Source organism: Cibotium barometz, chromosome 39, assembly GCF_041138505.1.
Source record: "Cibotium barometz isolate CiBa-2024 chromosome 39, ASM4113850v1, whole genome shotgun sequence".
NCBI classification, from domain to species: Eukaryota; Viridiplantae; Streptophyta; class Polypodiopsida; order Cyatheales; family Cibotiaceae; genus Cibotium; species Cibotium barometz.
Window position 1 is genome coordinate 16,323,021 of NC_141084.1, and position 20,841 is coordinate 16,343,861.

General features: G+C 44.7%; 1 protein-coding gene across 1 annotated transcript; it reads left to right on the forward strand.

Moving 5' to 3' along the window:
- Positions 1 to 3,597: 3,597 nt before the first annotated feature.
- Positions 3,598 to 15,822, forward strand: AO (L-aspartate oxidase). Its single transcript, XM_086778388.1, has 7 exons — positions 3,598 to 3,896; positions 3,980 to 4,334; positions 4,421 to 4,663; positions 4,753 to 4,809; positions 14,291 to 14,371; positions 14,484 to 14,545; positions 14,645 to 15,822. Exons 1-7 carry the CDS (start codon positions 3,715 to 3,717, stop codon positions 15,630 to 15,632), a joined length of 1,968 nt encoding a protein of 655 aa, XP_086634514.1. The 5' UTR covers positions 3,598 to 3,714; the 3' UTR covers positions 15,633 to 15,822.
- The last annotated feature ends 5,019 nt before the right edge of the window (positions 15,823 to 20,841 follow it).

The following is a 20,841-nucleotide window of genomic DNA, read 5'->3' on the forward strand; positions in this document are numbered from 1 at the left end:
ATACTCATCCTATTTGGCATGCATCAAATGATCATCTTCTTATACTTCCTCAAAGGATACACGTTCCTCATCGTTACATGTGTTAGTAACGAGAGCATGATTCACATAAAAACTAGATGCATAATGAGAACCTATACATGACTTGCTAGGCAAATGAGCTACATTTTGCAATCACGTAATGTATCCAACAGCGATCTACATGTCTGGACTCTTGCATGGCTATCCTTTCCTCATCCACTACATCCTCCATAACAACTTCAGCTATGGGCTATACATTAGCCTAAATCTCATCCAAAGGGGATTGATTTGTAGCTATTAGGGGCTGCGATTTAGCACCTTGTTAAGAGCACTTGAATGCTCCACATATGGCTCAATTATACAAGGGAAGGAGTGTAGTATCAAAGAGATCCTTTGGGAATACATTTTGTAGTTTTTGCATGAAAGCATGAGCTGAATTGAATTCTCCACAAAAACCAAATCTCTACTCACCAAAACCCACTTTGTAGTTGGATGGTAGAGTCTATACCCCTTGCTTTTGAAACTGTATTCCACAAAAATGAATTTGACTGCCTTATCACATCAAGCTTATTGTGTGATGGTTTCTCAAGCACAAGAGCATAAGCAAGACACGCAAAAATATGCATGTGAGCCACTGAGGGCTTCTTTCCATTCCAAACTTCATAAGGCAGCATCAATGCTCGTAGGGCTTGGGTGGGACACTTGTTGAGCACATAAGTGGAGCACATAACCGCCTCCAACCAAAAACTGTGAGGCAAATCTTGCCCCTTCATCACACAAACTTGCTATCTCCATGAGAGACCTATTTTTCCTCTTTGCCACACCCTTCGTTGAGGTGTGTAAGGCACCGTACACTGGTGTTTTATGCTTCTCTCAAACATGTATGCAATAAACTCTTCAACATGTACTTCCCCCTTCAATCTATATGAAGGGTGCGAACTTTGCATGCAAACACATTTTCAGCCCCATGAAAAGAAAGTGTGTAAAGCATGTAAAAAACTTTGACTTTTTCTTCAATGGATATAAGGAGTTGTTTGCACATGTGATTGTGCCTTCGTGTGAGGAGTAAACGAAAGGGAGGAAAACATACCACAATGAAAAAAAGTAATGTGATTATTAGCACCACTATCAAAGTACCAAACATGTGAATCTATTACTGATAAGCATACATCATGTATAGAAGGATCATAGTTATGATGGACACTAAAATCCCAATCATCATGTGTGTAGCATCATCATGTGCATAACTAGCTGAATCCTTATTTTCCTCCTTCTCTAGCCTATTCCTACATTCATTGATGTAATGCCTGAATCTTTCTTTTCCTCCTTCTCTAGCCTATTCCTACATTCATTGATGTAATGCCTTAGCTTCCAATAGCAATTGCACTTACCTTTCTTCTTAGGCTACTCACCCCTTTCTCGGCATCCTTGCCAGAAGAATGGGCTAAATCAAACCTTGGTTTATAGCCATCCTATGAAGAGGATTTACCTTTGCCTCTTTGACTTTCTGGTAGCAAAAGCCTGATTCCCAACATCCAAGATAAACTTGTTTTGCTGCATTTCTCTTCTTGCAAGAGCACATAAACCAACTCATCACAATAAGATTTCCCTTCACCATGAGCTTGATTTTAGAAGCAAAACCCTGGCATCTAGTAATGCATTAAGGATAGTAGGCACCAAAGAACTATCCAAATAGATCACATCAATGCTAGTAAGCTACTCTTTAAAATCCTTAATCTGCATAAGGAACTCATCCATCAACTCTCCCTCATTTATTATGCTCAGACTCCGACTATTTGCATAGATAGGCAACATGTGCCTCATTATGTGCACTTGGTAAAGTGCTACAAGTATCTCCCAAGACTACTTTTTTGTAGTTGTGCGTGAACGCATGTGTAGGATAATGCTTTGCTTCACAGACAAAGCAAGCAATGTATGCGTGCACCTCTGGCATCACATCTTGGTTGCCGTGTAGTAGGAGGGGCTGCGGGATCTATTGTCATAGTGGATGCAGACCCATCCTCTGATGTATATGTAACACCATGTTGGCCTGCATATGAGGTGGGGCATGCCTTAATCCCACAAACTAGCCCCTTTGTAACTAATACATTCCTCATCAAGTAAGACCATAGGGCATAATTGGTCCTACCTCAATGGATAGTTTCAAATACGTCATTGCCAGCCATTGTTTCCCTACAAACAAATTCTCTAACCCACACACTACAAGTCTCCAAGCACATTGCCAAGGCAATGTCCAGTGAGAATGCAACTTGTATGGTTGCCAACTAGCTCATTAATGGCTATAAACCCCCACAAATATATTGAAAAAGCAACTGGAGGGATAGAGATTATTGGTGAAATATTGAAATCGAAGATGTACGAGATCAAATTCCAAAAAGCCCCAATGTATTAATGAGGATCCAATTTGATGTAGGAAGTCGAGGTGCCAATGTAGAAGCCCCCCATAAAAACTTGGTGTGTAGATGATCATGGGAGAATTCTTGAGGCTGCATAAGAGGGCCGAAATTCGAGGGTCCCTAGGTAAGGCCTAAAGGACTTGAGCTAAGCCCATTGTTTCCCCCTTGCACCGCACCCAATTCCTTGTCCCCCTGACAAGGCTGAGCTGAGCGACAATAGTGCTGTTGTGGCGACTGGGTGGGCTGGGCAGTGGCGGTGGTGAAGGGTGGGGTTCACTGGGCACTAGCGCCATCGGCCATGGGCTAAGAAAAACCGAGAAGGATAGTGCCATGGGCACAACAACAGGTTGAGTAGAGAGGGAAAGTCGATGACGCATTGGCTGCGGGGGTAGCGATGTGTTGAGGCAAGCGACATTGGAAAAGTGCCCCGGCTGGTCCTAAGTGTATTCACACACATCACTACCATATATATGGCTAAAAGAAGTGTGGTGATATTTTTTTTAAATAAGAATGTTACATTTTTTTGCCTTCATAATCAAGCCCATACTAATACTAGCAAAGGCTACCCAATTGGAGGCAACCACTTTCTTCTCTCTCCTCCATTACTCTTACTCGAGGCAATACGTGGCCTACATTTTGGCATCAATCAATATATGGCACCAAAAGTGGAAATGATCTAGGAGGAGACAGGTTGGGGATCAACAAGGGCATTGTAATTTTAACCTAATCTTTAACTTTGTATCAATTAATTGGGGGCTCAATAAATTAATACAACACATATTATAAAAAGTTGTGAAGTCAAGAAAGAGGTCAAGTCAAGAAACACTTGATGGAGTTCAAGAAACACTTGGAGTTCAAGTAAAGAAATGGTTAATAGGAAATTATTGGTGGGTCGTAATAATGGTTGTAGGAAATTATTGGTGGGTCGTAATAATAGTTGTTTGAAATCATCTCTTCGAGAAAGCCACTTCAGGGTGAGTGGCAAATAACGGTGCCACGTTTTCACTATTCATGTTTTGACACGTGTAAAGCACATCATCTGTGAGCTCAACACGGCACGCGACCCTGTAGGATCTCGAAGAGGGGGCAAAGATTCGAGATTCCTGGGCCCCGCGCGCCTGTGGATTTGTGAACACCACCCGAACTTCCGCCGACTTTAAAAATACCGCCGCTGCCGCCGCCGCGCGATTTCAACAACGGGCTGTTTCATCCCATTCTCGTCTGAAATCTCTCTCTTTGACTGCGCACGCCTTGAGTGTTGTCTTCTCACCGCGCAACCATGCCAGCCCTCGCTGGTTTCGATCATGTCTGCGCAGCAGCAGCTTCTTCGATCTCCGCCGCCGACGCGAGGCTCCTCCGGAGCCCCCCCTCGCAGGACTTCTCCATCTTCTCCAAAGCGTTCGAGTCTCCCTCGCTATCCCTGCCCCCTCGCCTAGGCAAGACCAAGGTCGGCTTCGACAGGTAAGGTCCAACGTCTTGCCACTTTTGTCATCAACATCATCATCAATGATGCTCACCTTTGTTTGCACTCTTTTTTCATGCAGAAGGTTGGAGCGCAAAGAAAGCGGCCATGGAGGAGCCTTGAATCTCAACGCTCTTGCGCAGGCGTCCGCATGTGACCGCGCTCCCATGACCGGGAGCGCAGCGCAGGGCGAGGAGTATACCAGGTACTTCGACTTCGTGGTGATAGGCAGCGGCATCGCGGGCCTGAGGTACGCCCTAGATGTGGCCAAGTGCGGTACCGTGGCTATCATCACAAAGGCCGAGCCTCATGAGACCAATACAAACTACGCGCAGGGTGGTGTCAGCGCTGTCTTGGACCCCCTCGACTCTGTGGAAAACCACATCAGAGACACTATTGTGGCCGGAGCTTACCTATGTGACGAGGAAACAGTCGAGGTCCGTTCTGGCTTCCTCGCTAGTCTGGTATATTGCTTTGAAAGTCCAGCAACTGATATCATGGCGTGTTACTTTTCTGATGGCAGGTCGTCTGCAGGGAGGGGCCAGAGAGGGTTAAGGAGCTTATTGCCATGGGCGCCTCCTTTGATCATAGTGAAGATGGCCGCTTGCATCTTGCTCGTGAGGGTGGCCATTCACATCACCGCATAGTGCACGCGGCAGACATGACAGGCAGGGAGATCGAGAGGGCGTTATTGAATTCTGTTTGCAACAATACTAACATTACCATGTTTGAGCACCATTTTGCAATAGACTTCTTAACACAGCAGGTAGCATCTCTAGAATACCACAAAACAATCTTCATGCCTTCGCTTGTCTTCTGCTCTTTAATGCTAGCATCTTCCTTTTTTGATTCAAGGAAGGAACAACTGTCACTTGCCATGGGGTGGATACACTAGACTCACAAACTTGCGAGGTCAGCATAATTCACATCCTTTGAAATATTTGAATTTCCGTTGTAGCTTTTTCATGGCTATGCAAGCTTACTTGAATATTAGTATGAGAGAGAGAGACACACACACAACACACACACACACACACACAGAGAGAGAGAGGGATTATATTAAATGTCTATGAAAGACCTGAAGCATGGATAATTGTATGTAAGAAACATGAAAAACAATAAAAAAAGAAAAATGGGCTCATGCACTATGTGGAGCTGTTATGTACACAGGTAGTACTCATGCAGTGCTCTCCTCCTCCCAATTGGGATATAAATTTGCAATGTTCACCTCATATGGTGGTATCTCTCTATGGTGTGGGAGTATGTCCTTGATTTGAGATGGCGAGTGGAGGGTCTGGATCTCTGGGGTGGGGATGTTTTTCTTTTTGGAGAGATTGCCTGGGTGTGTGGGGCCAGAGGGTCGTGGGCTCAGGTGTGTCATCTGACCTACATTCTCCCTCTAGTCCTACCAACCCTATCTGGTAGCCACCACAGTTGTCTAGTGCGGTCCCACAAAAAGTCTGTAATTGAGGTCTTAGCGGTGTCATACTGATCCTGCCTCCCTCATTAGGGTCTCCTGAGCGAAGCTCCAGCAAGTACTAGCTCAGGCGTATCTGATCTCTATACTGGATCACTTGTGTGAAAGGGAACCAAAACCATCATGGAATGAGGCAATGGAATCTCTTGCGTATCTCATAATAGTCTGGGCATGTGCACAACTAGTGCTCCTCCTTTGTCTTATTTATCTTCCCCATCATCCATAGCTTGCATATTCGTGTCCCCTGTGGAATGCTCTAAGCTGACAGGGGGGAACCCTCACAAAGAGCCCTATTAGCTAGGATAGGCCAAGATCTTTTGACCATGTGCCAGATGTTTGGTGCAGAGGTCTTCATGGTCCTTAGCTCTACGATTGGGTAGCTTTATTAGGGCCCTCATGACATTAGAACTGGTGAAGAGGGTGGCAGATGTGGGGTGTGGGATATGTGATATGTCAGGTTGGGGCTGATTTGGAATATCGTAGAGGTGGTGTAGATGGGTGGGTGATATGTCCGCACTTAAAAAATGGCCAGTCTACTTGTGCTTTAGCCAAGTGCTTCTTGCAGTGGATGAGGTGGGGGAAAGATCTCTTCAGTTTGCGTTCAGAGATTTGCCAGTGGGCCTGAATCTAGGGAGAACCCGTGTTTCCATGCACTGCAATCGACCAGGTTTCCCAAAGAGAGCCACATGGAGGAAATTGACCTCGAGCTGGTCAGTTGCCAACAAACTTGCACAGAAAGGTGCTTGCTTTGAGAGAAACCACATAAGATGCCAAGAGCTGGAATTCTGCATTCGAAAGAGGGCAAATGCGGGTAGCCTCAGACAGGGATGATGGAGCAGCTGTCATGGAATCCTTCTGAAGGGTGAAGCCAAAGGGAACCTGCAACTATTAAGAAGCTCAACCCGTAGTGAAGCAGCAAACGAGGACAAAACAGAACAGCAAGTGGATGTCGGAGGTGAAGACCAGAAGGAGGCGGGGGAGAAACCTTTAAAAAGCGGAAAGAAGGCTGGGAGGATGGTGGCAGGTAGAAAAAACAAGGTGGGAAAAACCCAAGGTCAAGGACAAGTCTTCCTCAAAGAAGAAGGACAAGGACAAAGACTAGGAAAGTGGCTCCGAGTCCGTAGGACAAGGTCAGCTTTGGTAGCTATGGGTTGAATGTGTTTCCAATTCATTGCTTAGCGTAGCAGAGATTATGGAGTGGATGTGTTGCAGGTTCATTATTCAAGGTTTTTGGGATGTGATGTGTTCACAGTCCTCCACTGTTGGGAGATTATGGGTGTGGTATGTCCGTCAGCTCATCATTCTATACTTGGAGTTCACTGCACATTTGTGTGGGACTTCGGAGCCAAGCAGATTGCTTTGTTGTTAAGGGTGGCATTTTGTTTCGAGGAGTTAGGTTAGCAGGTGCTCTTTCCAAGGTGTATCCGGTAATACACAATACTGGAGTGCCCATGGTTGCATCTTTATCACCTTATCTTCTTCAGACTTTTGCTACCTTACAGGACTTTTGCACTCAAAGGGGCCTCACTATTAACCTTGGTAAAACCAAGGTAATGGTCTTCAATACTTCTTGCCCCTTCACATCCAGATTGAGCTTACACTATGAGCTATAGAGGGGGTGTTAGAATTTTGTGCATCTCTTTGTGTTGTGGAAACATGGCCTTTTATTGGCACACATGTATTTTTCTTATGTTTATAGGTCGTGGGCTGATTGATGCCAGTCGGCCAGCTTCATGGCCTATTATTATTCAACCCTCAAGCACATCGTAATGCCTCTTGTAAATCAATCAAGTGATCTTATCTGCAATCGCTCTCTATGCTTCTCTCTCTCTCTCTCTCTCTCTCTCTCTCTCTCTCTCTCTCTCTCTTCCTTTGTCTATCCTTTTGCCTGTGCATACTCCAACACCTAGAGTTAATATCCACCTAATCCAAAAGTGCCACCTTTAACGTGCATCATTCAAAAAACTCCCCAAAAGCCAACATGGCATCCTCCAAGGCCTCCTCGACCCGAAACTGGCTCGATTTCTTCTGCTTGCCTCCCATGTCGGTGGCTAGGACTACGCCACTGGTGTCCACCGTTGTAGCAACTTCAATCGCTCAACCACACGGTCTCTAATGATGTCCTCTGAGACTCCTCCATCAAAGAGTATGGACACCGGATGTCCATGAAGCATATCCCTCAACACATCATCGTATCATGCCGGCGGAGGACCATAGAGATCCGCCTAGACCAAGTCAAGTGAAGAGTAGTTGTGGTACTGATGGGTGCGAGAGGGGGAGTAGATGGTGCCGGGGTCATAGATATGGCTGTGGGGCAAACGAACTAGCCTTGTCCTTGGACTCACCATTCTACTTCCTCGTGTTTTTTGGGCAGTCCCTTCCAATATGCTCGGTGTAGTCACAATAAAAGCATTTTCCGCAGCCATCTTTGCATGAAGCAAGTCATTGAGGCCTCCCCACTTACCTTGTCCTTGGATTGGCTACTCTTGTCTTTTCCTTTCTGCTGTCCCTGTTGTTGAGTTCCAGACTTGGAACTCTCCTACGTCTCAAGAGTTGTAGCAAGATGAACCGTATCTGAAAGATCATGGGGCCAAGGTGCACGGATGTCTTCGTGCAAAGATGGTTTCAAACCATCCACAAATCACTCAACTTGCCACGACCATTGGATGGTCCTTGGGAGCATGAGCAAAAGCTTCCAGAAACGAGTGAGATAGTCGGTTATCGATTTGCCATGTTTATGCATAAAACTCTCCCATTGTTTCTTCAATTCACGTTGATAATCTATGGTAATAAATTGCTTCAAGACTTCCTTGCGGTAATCATCTTAGCAAGTCACGGAGTGGTCCCTAAGGTGGTCTTCTTACCACAAGAGAATGGCACCCGTCAAAGCCGTATGCACCAAATGGAGCTGAAAAATATCTAATTGAGGTAAAATGAAGAGAACCCAAATATTCACTTTTCTCAAACCTGAACTTGTGCACTCGTGGAATCTAGGTGCTCTACTCTATCCAAGCAGTCAACAAACATGGGTGCCAGAAAAGAAAAGACATTTGCTGGTTCCCTTGGCTCCGATACCAACTATAGAACACTTGTGCCTATGTGCTAGGGTTTTCTAGAGATGGAAAGAAGAGTGTGGTGGAATCACACATATAGCACACATGAGAGAGTCGTAAACTTATCGGTTGGCACTATCTCCTGGAATCAAGGCACTATCTCCTGAAATCAAGATTCACCATGTGTTTCACATCAGTTGTTTGAAAGAATGTTTGGGTGAATGTGATGAGATTGTGCTGAGGGCATATGCTTATATGTAGTATTGCATGTGAACAGGCACTAACTCCAGGGGCACTTTTGTCCTACGGGTTTTTCCCCCTGGATATTTGGTCTGAAAGAACACCTATTATTATGCCTTGTACTTTTGGTTGTGTACACAAAACCTTATCATTCTAATACATTCAGCATCGTGTCTCTCTCTCTCTCTCTCTCTCTCTCTCTCTCTCTCTCTCTCTCGTTTTCTGCGTCCATTTCTTGCACATTAGGGTTAAGCCTAACCCAACAGTGGTATCAGAGCCCAAGGTTTATCTTGCCTTGTCTGAGCCCAAATTTTCCATACATCGTACACCCGTGCAATGCCCATACCTGCTCGTACATCCATGCATGCCACCCGTACCTGGCTGTACACCCCCATGTGATGATCGTACTTGCAGTCTTGCTGTCTGTATTGCCCGTATTGCCATGTCAGTACAGTACCTACAAAATTTGTACGTGATTGTACCTGCAGAATTTGTACGAGTTGTATTAGTTATTAGTTGTACCTACACATTTCTGCAAATTTGGGGCTTTTTGTGTAATTTCAACACAACTTGCGGCATTCAACCTTCGTCGAGGTAACAAAATTACTTGTCAATTTTGCTTTCAACTGTCAATTTCTCTTCCTACAAGACTTTTATGAAGTTATCTGCTGCTGTGAAAAGGGAGTTTGCAATTGTATGTTGTTCCCAAGGGAAATTTTGCATAAGCAAGACAGACATTGTGTGTTGTTGCCCGAACACATAAAGTAATGGCACAAAATGTAGGGGATGTATTTGGGGTCTTGTCTCAAGAAGACAAGCTTAATGGCATCAACTACTCCCTTTGGAGTTTTATGGTTAGAAATTTACTCGTGGCCAAGGGTCTGTGGGTTTTTGTTAATGGTGATGATGCCCATCCCGCAAATATTGCACTTACCACTCCTGGGCGAGGTGCTCAGCACCTGCTCCTGCCACTCAAGAACAGAAAAGATGGGAGGTTAGAGATGCCCAGGCAATGGCTTGGATTTCATGAGATCAAGTATACTACACATCAAGTCTTGTAAGACATCTCGGCGGGCTCTAGGTTTGTCGTTACATGAAGAGCAAACAAGGAAGAACAAGTTGTTCGTTGTGCGTGGCAGTGATCAGGCATTTGTTGCCAATGACAAAGGCATGTGTGAAAATATACCCAAAATCTGGTATTTTATCCAGCCCAAAAAGGGAATAATTATGTTTTTCTTTGTCTTGCTACCGGCCGGCCGACAGTCCTCCCTAGACCGACCAGCAGCCCAACACCACATATAATATACAAAAGCTTCATAATTCAGCCAATGCACAACAACATAATCGTCATAAATCTTCTGCTGCTGCCGGCGCTTCATCATCATCAGGCTGATTATCACAGCTGCCGCCACCGGCCCCCTTCTCTAGATCTGCAGCGCAGCACCCTATACCTGCAGCCGACGACATCCTCCTCCTCTGGATCAGCAGCACCCTTGCTTCTTCTTCTCAAGAGCAGTGCTACACATCTACCTATCTGCAGCATTTCTTTACCTACATCTGTACCTGCAGTAGTCTGACCTTTAGACCTGCAGATCTGGGACAGCAGCCCTCTCTGCTCTTCAGATTTGCGTTTATCTGCAGTCCATCCTCATCTGCAGGTTTGCATTTGTTTGCATCACCTCACCTTTGGAGAGCCATTGCCTCACATCGATGCTTGCCTTTGACACCCAGACTGAGCTACGTGCTTCGACTTCCGTCTTCGCATCTACGCCGGTTTCTCTGTGGGTTGCCTTACCTAAGTCTCACACTGAGGCGTCTTGTACCGGATTTCATTCACCATTATTCATATACTCATTCGTCCATTTCATGCTTTGTTGATTTGCTCTGATCTCTTGCACATCTGGTCCTTTCGTCCTTTTTCCCTCACAAGGCAAGGGCAAAGCAAGGGTGGCTACTATTGGTCTAAGCTTGATTCTGGACAGCCATCAAGCAAAGCAAAGAGTGATGTAGGTCAGCCCAAGAACAAGGGAAAGTGTCATTATTGCAAAAAGCCAGGGCACTACATCAATGAGTGCAAGAAGAGACATGCCAAGGAGAAGAAGAAAGAATTTGGTTTGGGAGTGGACTCTTCTAATGCTCCTGTAGCCAAAGCTGATGATTCAGCTAACTTTGTGTAGTCATGATGCATCACAAGAGAACTTATCTCTCAATGTTAATGAGAAAACATGTTATATGGTATTTTGACAATGGAGATAGAGAGAAAGACTATGTGAGTCACTTCTCAGACTTTGTACAAGGGCCTGTAACACATGGACTCATTTGAGAAGAGAGCACAAGATGCATGTTTGTCCACTACTTCTACTTCTACCATGCAAGAGGAAGAGTTATGGCATTCTCATTCTAGATTTGGGCATGTGAATTATGGCAGTTTTTTGTTGCTACAAAGGCATTAAATGGTGCAAGATATGCCTCATGTGGAGCTGCCACCTAGACATGTATGTGAAGGGTGCATTTTAGGCAAAATGCACAGGAATGCCTTCCCAAAGGAGGATGGATTTGTAAGGGCTGTCCGGAAATTACAGCTTATACAGAGTGATGTGTTGCTTTCATTCTTCTTCCGTTGAGGACATTTTCTAAACATATGTTTTTTGTTCCCACATGCAAAGCACTTTCCTTCTTTCACATATTGATCCCTTTGCTCCGGTGTGAGTCCAAACTTGTCCCTTTTGTTGGAGTTGTCTTTGGAAGAAATATTCTCAGCTTCTCTCTCATGTTTGGCCTCTTTCGGACCCACTTAGGTGGCTGTCCACTTTTTTGCAGGTTTTGGACAGCCCTCTCTTTGCCCTTGTTACCTTATTGGAGTGCTTAATGTTTTGTTCTAGTTGCTCAGTGGCAAGAGCAGAGGCTATGAGCTGTTGCAAAGTTTGATTTGGAAGAAGTTCCAACCCCGATTGATAGACGGGAACTTTCTTTTCTTCTCTTGATCACTAATATGCATAAAAGGTGAAACCTCCAAGAGAATCTTCCAAAACTTTGACACACATGCTTGTACCGAATCACGCTCCTTTTGATCTATGCTATTCCATTTCTTTACAATCTTCCTTACTGCATTAGGAGGCAAGAATTGGGCATGAAACTGCTCCTTAAACTCATCCCAAGTATCGATGGCATCCAGGGAAAACGTTTTCGGGGATCCACCAATGGGCAGCCGTGCCCTTCAAGAACATGCTCACATGTCTTATCTTGGACTTCTACACGAAGTCTTCATTATTAAAAGCAATGCCAAATTGTGCTTGCATCAGACTCACCATGATATGTTTCAAACTTGACCAACTTGTCGTTGGCCTTGAATTCCTTGAGCTTCTTGACATGGTGCCCATCATCGTCATGCTTTCTTTTCCCCTTGTCCAACGAGGCAGCCCTTGCTACATAGGAGTCATGTGCAACTTGAGACACGGGGGCATGTGCTCTTTGAGTTGGTGGGCTAGGCAACGGTGGCTTTCCTGCATGCGTAGGAACTTCTCTTCTTGCATCACCATACTCATGCTAGAGAGAAGCAAACGCGTCTCTGGTGTTCTGGGTCCACATACGACACTGGTGTGTGTGAAAACAGCTTTTTGTCCAACCCCAAAAAGGGAATTTACTAGGCTTTATTAGTTTTATTTGGGATTTTTGTGTCTTTGTTGCTGGCTGAGCAGTAGTCCCACAGACTATATATAGGTTAGCCTCATCATTCATCATTTTGTACCACTTCTTGACCATATCCGGTACCATCTGCTGTTGCTGTCGGGCCCTACACCACATTGGTTTATCATCATCACCTGATAGTACACTATTGGCCACACCTTGGGACAACAATCCACTCTCTGCTATAGGCCACACCGTGGGACAGTAGCCCTCTCTGCTACATTCAATACATCAGCATTACATATCTATTCATGGGACAGCAGCCCTCTCTGCCACAGATCACATCAGCGTTACATATTTGTTCATGGGACAGCAACCCTCTCTGCCACAGATCACATCAGCGTTACATATCTGTTCATGGGACAACAGCCCTCCCTGCTACAGTAGAGCATATCAGTGTTTTATCTTCAGCTCATGGGACAGCAGCCCTCTGTGCTACAGAGAGCACTTTAGCTCACACCATCGGGACAACAGCCCACTCTCTGCTACAATACAGGACATCATCGTTTTATCATCAGTACTCTCTAGGACAACATCCCACTCTTTGCTACATCACACCATCGGGACAGCAGCCCACTCTCTGCTCTTCACATCTCAGGTACGCAGCACCCTTGTCACCGCAGCTTGCACCCTTAAGGTATGCAACACCCTTGTCACCAAAGCTTGCACCCTTCAAGTCTTGCAACACCCTTGTCACCAAAGTTTGCACCACTACAGCACTCGGGACGGCAGCCCTCTCTGCTCTTCATCTACCACCTCAGGTACCGCAGCACCCTTGTCACTGGAGCCTACAACACCTCATCTTCCGCTGCCACTACCACCTCGGAGTGCCTCTGCATCCATCGACGCGAGCCTTCGACACTGACCACCTCTCAGAGTACCTTGTCTCACATCGACGCGAGCCTTTGTCATCGACCGTTTTCAGCTCTGATATCATCTTTGCTTCTGCATTGGTTTTTTTTCTGAGAGTCACCTCACATCAGAGGGCTCTTGTACATATGTTCACTCACCATTATATATAGACTCACTCGCCTATTTCATGCTCTGTTGTTTTGCTCTGATCTCTTTTTCATCTGGTCCTTTCGTGAAACTGGCCTTCAAACTTGACGGGCGGTGAAACAAACACTCACATAAAACACTTCATCACCCATGGGGACTTGGAAAAGGTAACAAACAGGGGGAGCTAGAGGGCTCCTGTAAATAGTGCAAGGACACCGATTGGCCCCAAAATGCAGTGGTGCGGGTGCCCAAACCAGGTGGGCATTTTATAAAATCTCCACCCATTTTAAATGAATGTGACCTTGCAAAGGCTATAAACATTACAAAACATTTTAATAATTAATACAAGAGTTTTGGAGTGCACTTACCACCTATTCATAGGCCACAAACCACGTCAAAATATAGGGCAATCACATGGTTCACAGGTAGGCATCCTGGGCCTGTGAACTAGACATATATAGCAAGAAAACACACACAAACAGTTGACGCGAAAATAGTTTCAAGCATGCAAACATGTGTGCATGTGCACTTTGTTATGAGAAAATCTCCCGGATATGGAACAAGTACAGCACTGGCATTTCTAGGCACATTGGAAAGCACGGAATCGGGATCGCGGACACTCGGATCCACACACACGCCATAAACATGCATGAAAAACTTGGATTCCGAACACTCAAATACACAAACTGGCTACGTACGGGCACAAGAAACTGGAGAGAACCATTTGGAATTCTTTTACAAGTAACAACCTCCCTGTGTGCATGCACAAGTTACTGGGACTTTGTCTTTACCACATTTCAACTGCTTTCACCAGTAGTGACTATTTCCTTATCCCTTGGTTAATTCTTGGCTTTTTATGTTCTATGAGAGAGAGAGAGAGAGAGAGAGAGAGAGAGAGAGAGAGAGAGGTAAAGATAGTATGTGTGCAATAAGCCAGGTAAAGCGGCTCATTGCTGGAGTAACCATGCTAGCAGCCGGAGGGGCAGGCCATATTTACCCCACCACAACAAACCCTTTGGTAAGATGGGGCTCTTATTTTTTCCATCTGGTTGAACTTTCACATTGATAAACACTTATGTCACTTGAGCTTCCAAGCAGTCCATGTTATTCCATGTGATACCATTGTGCAGGTAGCAACGGGTGATGGTGTTGCCATGGCACATCGAGCTCATGCTGTCGTTTCAAACATGGAGTAAGTTTTAAACTTGTAGTTCTGGCATCCTGTTCCAATGTGGTGTGCTGAAGGTAAGTAGATTTTGTTATTGAAGCTGTGTTTTTTTGGTGATTGCAGATTTGTTCAGTTTCATCCCACTGCATTAGCTGATGATGGGTTGCAAAAGAAACCCAAAAACAGGGACAATGCATTTCTCATTACAGAAGCAGTTAGGGGAGCTGGTGGGATTCTCTACAATCAGGCCATGGAAAGATTTATGCCTTCGTATGACCATCGGGCAGAGCTTGCTCCCAGAGATGTGGTAGCTCGTAGCATTGATGATCAACTGAAAAAACGCAAAGAGACTTTTGTTCTTTTGGATATTAGTTACAAGCCTAGAGAAGAAATTTTATCACACTTTCCAAACATTGCAGCAGAGTGTTTGAAATACGGCCTTGACATTACCAAGCAGCCTATACCAGTGGTACCAGCTGCACACTACATGTGTGGTGGTGTGCAAACAGGTCTTCATGGGGAAACTTCAGTTGTTGGCTTGTACGCAGCCGGTGAAGTTGCATGCACAGGATTGCACGGTGCCAACAGACTTGGTAGCAACTCTATGCTTGAGGCTTTGGTTTTTTCTCAAAGAGCTGTAAAGCCTGCAATAAATTATGTGCAAAAGTTGGCAGGATTGCATCGATTCGTTGACAAGAGAAAGGCATGGCCTCGTCCTGTTGCTCCATCTCTTTTGAAGAATGATCATCTTAATGAGATTTTAGACTTCACTGCCTCAAAAAGAATACTGTTACAAGCAGTTATGTGGGAATTTGTAGGGCTGGTACGCTCGACAGAACGCCTCAAAATAGCACAAAGAAAGCTTTGTGAGTTGGAATTGGATTGGGAAGAGGAGCTTTTTAGAAAAGGGTGGCAGCCAAATATGGTCCATATGAAGATATGCGAATTGAGAAACTTGATTTTGGTTGCTAATCTTGTTGTCAGCAGTGCCCTTGCCAGGCATGAAAGTCGGGGATCACATTATATTATTGACTATCCAGAGCTTGTGGAGAGCAAGAGAATCCCCACTGTTTTGTTTCCCAGTTCACCTGTGAATTCTTCATGTTGTTGAAATTTTGAGGCCTCTTCTTCATCAAGGCTCTGGGGATAAACTATCTGACTTTATAACTTAAGAGTTGCCCTGGTTTAATAAGATTTGACAGTAGTTTTGTGGTGATACCACAATCTATTTTTTTGGCCGTCCTTAAAAAGATAACACTTCTAGAAACAATGCCTATATACTAGGTTTCATTTCCATTGCAATCCTGCTTTTGAAACTAGTTTGCTGAGGCTGTGTAATCAAAATCATACTTCTTTGGGCTCTTTATCACTGCAACTTAAAGCCCTTCAGTCATCAATCAATCCTTACTAGCTGCAAAAATGTCACGCTTGGGCACCATTTGAAAGCAAGGTGTCCTTGTCCCTTTCGTTCTTGTTAATCAGCAGTCATGTGGTTCCATAGAGATTACTGGTGCAAAACTGCCCTTCCATAAGTCCATGTTGAGGATTTTCATTTGCGCTATGGTGACTTTGGATGGACATGGTCATAATCATATCTTGGTCCACGCTCAGGATTATGACAATCAGAGTCTCAGAAGGCACCTCCTTGAAGTTCAATTATGCAAAATGTTTCTTTAAGGGTGTAAGACTTGCGTCTCGATGAGACTATGATAGTTTGGAAACTTAAGATCTTAGAAATCTCATCTTTCATTGATTAACTGTGGGTAAGTTTGGCCAATTTCATCAAAATCTTGTATTAGTGCCAAGTTTTTTGAAGTCCTAGCATGGGACACAAGCTGCCTAATAAAACCCCACCAAGTTGTGGCTGACTGTCCACGCGTTATCCCCATCATATTGCCGCTGACTATCTAGTCTTCTACCAACTACCTGGCTTTTTTCAAATGATTTTAAGGTGACTTTAGAAGTACTATGGGTGCAGCTCAAGAAAACAACTAGAGATCATGCGCAACTATGAAATATCACTACTGACTTGTTGTGAACATATTTTCTACAAATTTCTTTGACTAGAATCTTATGGTGCTACTAAGGATGGGTGGCCGGAGTACCCATTTTTTATGGCCCACCCATGCCTAATCCACAATTTTCACCAATTGCTGGAGTCATTTCATTTGAAGGCATTACTGAAGGGTAAAATGTTGGACTAGCTTTTTAAGGAGGAAGATAGAGCACTATACAGGGTAAACTACACATAGCTTCCCGATTGGTAAACAACTTCAAAGCCCTGCTTTCACTAGTCCTATCAGAAACATGAAGTACTAGCATAGGCGATGACTCAATCAAGGAGGAAAGCAACTATATTGCATGGGGCCACAGGAGGATGGGTTTCCCCATTTCTTCCGGTTCTCTGTCCTTAAAAGCAAAGAGGATGCCAGATTATACTACCAAATAATGGAGAAGCTCAAGGGGTGGAGAGGTTGGGGGTAGTTCACTCAGGTAATCACTCACCACACAGTGTGAAGACTTTTTGACAAGAGACCAATGCAAAGAAGCAGAACTTTTATGGCCACATACAAAGGAATTAAGAAACATGGTACTACTTTAAACAAGAGAAAGGTGAATCAATATATTGCATGGACCCCATGAGATGTAGTGTCAATGAGAAAGGCTTGACGAGGAGTCTCTCTCCTTAAGATTCCTTCAAGGGTTGAGGAGCAAAGTCCATGACCATTTGTACAAGTCTAAGAACACTCCTTCGATCAATGTTGTCAAAAGGCACTAGATTTGAAAGACAATCTATTGGATGATGTAGGTATTTAGAGCCTACACCATCCATCGGATGATGTAGGTATTTAAAGCCTACACCATCCATCATGTCCATTGATTCATCTACCTCAAGTCTAGCCAACCTAAAAATCTAGAAGGTATTGAAAGCCTATACAATTCATCATGTAAATTGATTCATCCACCTCAAAATCTAGCCAACCTAAAAATCCAAGAGCCAATGTTAGAGATTTAAGTATTGATGAGTTGATGCAGAATATTATTAATAAACTAAGCCATATTGCCAAAGGACAATAGTCTTGTGACTCCACATGTCATCCACATTTGTATCCTCAAAAAAATATGGTTTGGTGTGTTATTAAAATAAGCACAAATTGCCCCCACTTAGGGCCCGATGCTCTCTTCTATTGTACACATTGCCAAAAATACACAATAATCACAATGCAAGCTATTGCTATTACTAGAGAAACAATTATTTCCTCCATAAAGATATATCTTAGCACTACTTGCACCTCCTATAGTGGTCAACCACATGTTGATGATGCAACTCAAGGATCCTGAAACCCATTATTAGTGGGGCATGTATTAAGCTCCAAGCCTACCCTTACCCGCTCTTGTCTTGCCTCCTCAACTAGCTATTCTAAGAATAATTGCCATGAACCCTACATTGATTTCAGGATACCAAACAATGATCTGTTTACTACTATTGAGTGTGTTATATACTGACACAATGAGTATGTGGAACATACTCATTTAAGTCGTTATATCTTTATTGATGGTGAGTTTGTGTTAATCGCATTCTATTACTAAACTCATGTAGCAATACTTAATGCTAGGTATAAATAGTCATGTGCAAAGCCCACTAATTTAATGCCTTCATTACCAAGGGCCACACATCGAGTTACAAAATGTTTGAAAATGTTTCTAGCACTAGCTACTCCAAGCACCCTCAACCAACTCTAGTCCAAGCATCGAGTTACAAACTGTTTGAAAATGTTTCTAGCACTAGCTACTCCAAGCACCCTCGACCAACTCTAGTCCACATTTAACCATCGTATTTCACCATTGTGTACTTGATGTGGAATTACCCATTGGAGCAAGGATCATCCCAAATGTGAGCTCGAACTACTCCAATAGTAAAAGTGAATATTACTAGTGTCCATGTATTAAATGTGCAAAATGGGATGGTCCACATAGTCCCATTGCAACTTCAAGCTAAGTCAAAAGTTGCTACATCGAAGGACAAACAAGCTAAAAAGGCCTCACAAGGCCCCCATATAAATCATGTTGCATAAGGTTCAAACTCCCCAAACTACCAAGAAATGTTACCAAGACATCTCTCCTAAGACTCCAAAAACACCAACCATACACATAATAATTTGTAAAAAGCATAGGAAAGAAAACTATCATAGAAAGTGGATTCGATTCTTACTCATAATTGTGGATGACTCTGCCAGTCCTCTCGCTAGGGGACTCGAGGATTACCGACACAAACACTAGGGTTGGGAAAAAGGGAGCATGGATCCTCTCAGGGAAGTATACCCACCACCAATGATCAGTCGACCTCACCGGCTAGACATGCAAGACCTATGCTCTACAATGTCCACCGTGCTCTCTGACCACCACCTAGCACCACAGTATCCTTGCTGAACTCTCACTCACACCACACCCACCACTGACCACCACTCACACACCTCACTCACATAGAAAGAAAGACAAAACACCAACAGAGCACAACATTGTATACCAACTGTAGACAAGAATGATACAACAGAGACTCTGCTCCAACATAGAATGTGCTACAATGAATGTCCTACACGAGAGTGTATGTCATTCGAGAGAGAGTGCTACAATGAAGGTGATACCAAAGAGTGTGTGTGTGTCCGAGAGAGTGCTCCCCTTATCTCCTCCTTAGGTGTCCTCCTCCTCGGGTATCCTCTTCCTCGAAGTCGGAACCCTCATCATGTAGTGTAGAGGGAAGATCTAGAGAGAAGATCTTCTGTCTCGGGAAAAGGAAGATGGTGCTCAAGAGGATCTCGCCATCCCTCGAGAAAGGAAGAGGGGTGTTGCCTCTATGAGTGCCATCAGGGTTGGCCATGCATGTTGGAGATGTCGTAGGGCACCGACAATGACAGTGGTCGGAGGGCATCGGCAGTGACGGCGGCAGTTGGAGCACTGGAAGGCACCGGCGGTGACGGCGGTCGAAGCAGTCGGAGATGTCAAAGGGCACCGGCAGTGACGACGGTTGGAGGCAGTCGAAGGGCATCGGCGGGCGGCAACGGAGCGGTTGGAGCACACCGGGAGTCGGAGCGATCAAAGAAAATGGTGGGAAGCTCTTGGTGGAGTGTGGAGGACTTGGCTTCCCGTCCCCACAGGTCACCCACTACTACTCTATTCACCGTCCCGATGAATGGCATGGAAAAGACACAAGTGGTTCTCTAGCAAGCTAGACTTTGGGCAAAACATCCGGCAGGCGGGCTCCCAGGCTTACCGCATACAATGATCTTTCTAGGCAAACCTTCTTTCTGGAGAGATACACAAATAATAAAAATGATTCAACTAGGCTCCTGGGCAACTTCATCCAGCAAGCGAGCTATAGAAAAAATGGTTGAACTGAGAGCTCCTCTTCATCCAGCAAGCCATCACTACCTGTATTACCACTGTCATCCCTCGGGGGCAAGGCATCCGACAGGAAGGTTACTCTGACACCAACAAAAGCATAAAACAACGAAACAATAATCATCATTGGCCACTTCGTCCGGACAAAACTTTCGGCACAAAGTCCAGGCATACAAAGATACAAAATGAAACTTCGCCATGGCCAGTACAGGAAGATCCCTCTCTGCATCCTCCAGTAGCTTGCAGAATTCCCCATAGCCAAGATTCTTCTCTGTGCCTCTAATCTGTATCCCAATTTGGACCAAAACTAAAGCTCTGGAAGATGCCAAGGGTCCCTGTCCCTTGAGTGCTAGGATCAACTCCTCCCATGCAAAGTACTCTACACCTAAGACTGTAGTCGTGCCTCCTCCAAGTCTGTCCTCTCCTGACTTGATCATGTTAAAGTCTCCACCCATGCACCAAAAGTCAGCTTGAGGAAGGGCCTGACAGACTGCGCTCCAAAAGATGGCTCCACCTGCTACTACGTTTGGGGCATAAACATTGAGGAAGCCCATGTAGTCCTCTCCAATCATAATGATAACGCACTACCCTCGCTCAGAGACTATAATACCTGAGCTTGACTGTCGCCAATAGCTACTTTGCTGACAGAAATACAAACTCCTCCCTACGTCCCCAAGGGACCGAAAGGAGGAGACCAAAAAGTGTGGCTCTTGCCCGGTAAAATCTTCCCACAACAATGGGTACCAACCTTGTAAAGGTGGTTCTCCTAGAGAAAAAGAATGTCGATGGGTCCCCCAACTGTAGCTCCATGAAGCTCTCCTCTAAGGATGCCTAGCATCTGAAAGCACTAAGGCCCCCCTAAACCTTGAATGTTCCATGAGACTATCTGCATATCAATCTCTATGGGAGGCAGAACTATC

Coding starts and splice junctions, on each gene's coding strand:
- AO (XM_086778388.1), top strand. CDS start 3,715: ATGCCAGCCCTCGCTGGTTTCGATCATGTCTGCGCAGCAGCAGCTTCT. Junction 4,810..14,290: donor TAGACTCACAAACTTGCGAG/GTCAGCATAATT, acceptor GCAATAAGCCAG/GTAAAGCGGCTCATTGCTGG. Junction 14,546..14,644: donor GCTGTCGTTTCAAACATGGA/GTAAGTTTTAAA, acceptor TGGTGATTGCAG/ATTTGTTCAGTTTCATCCCA.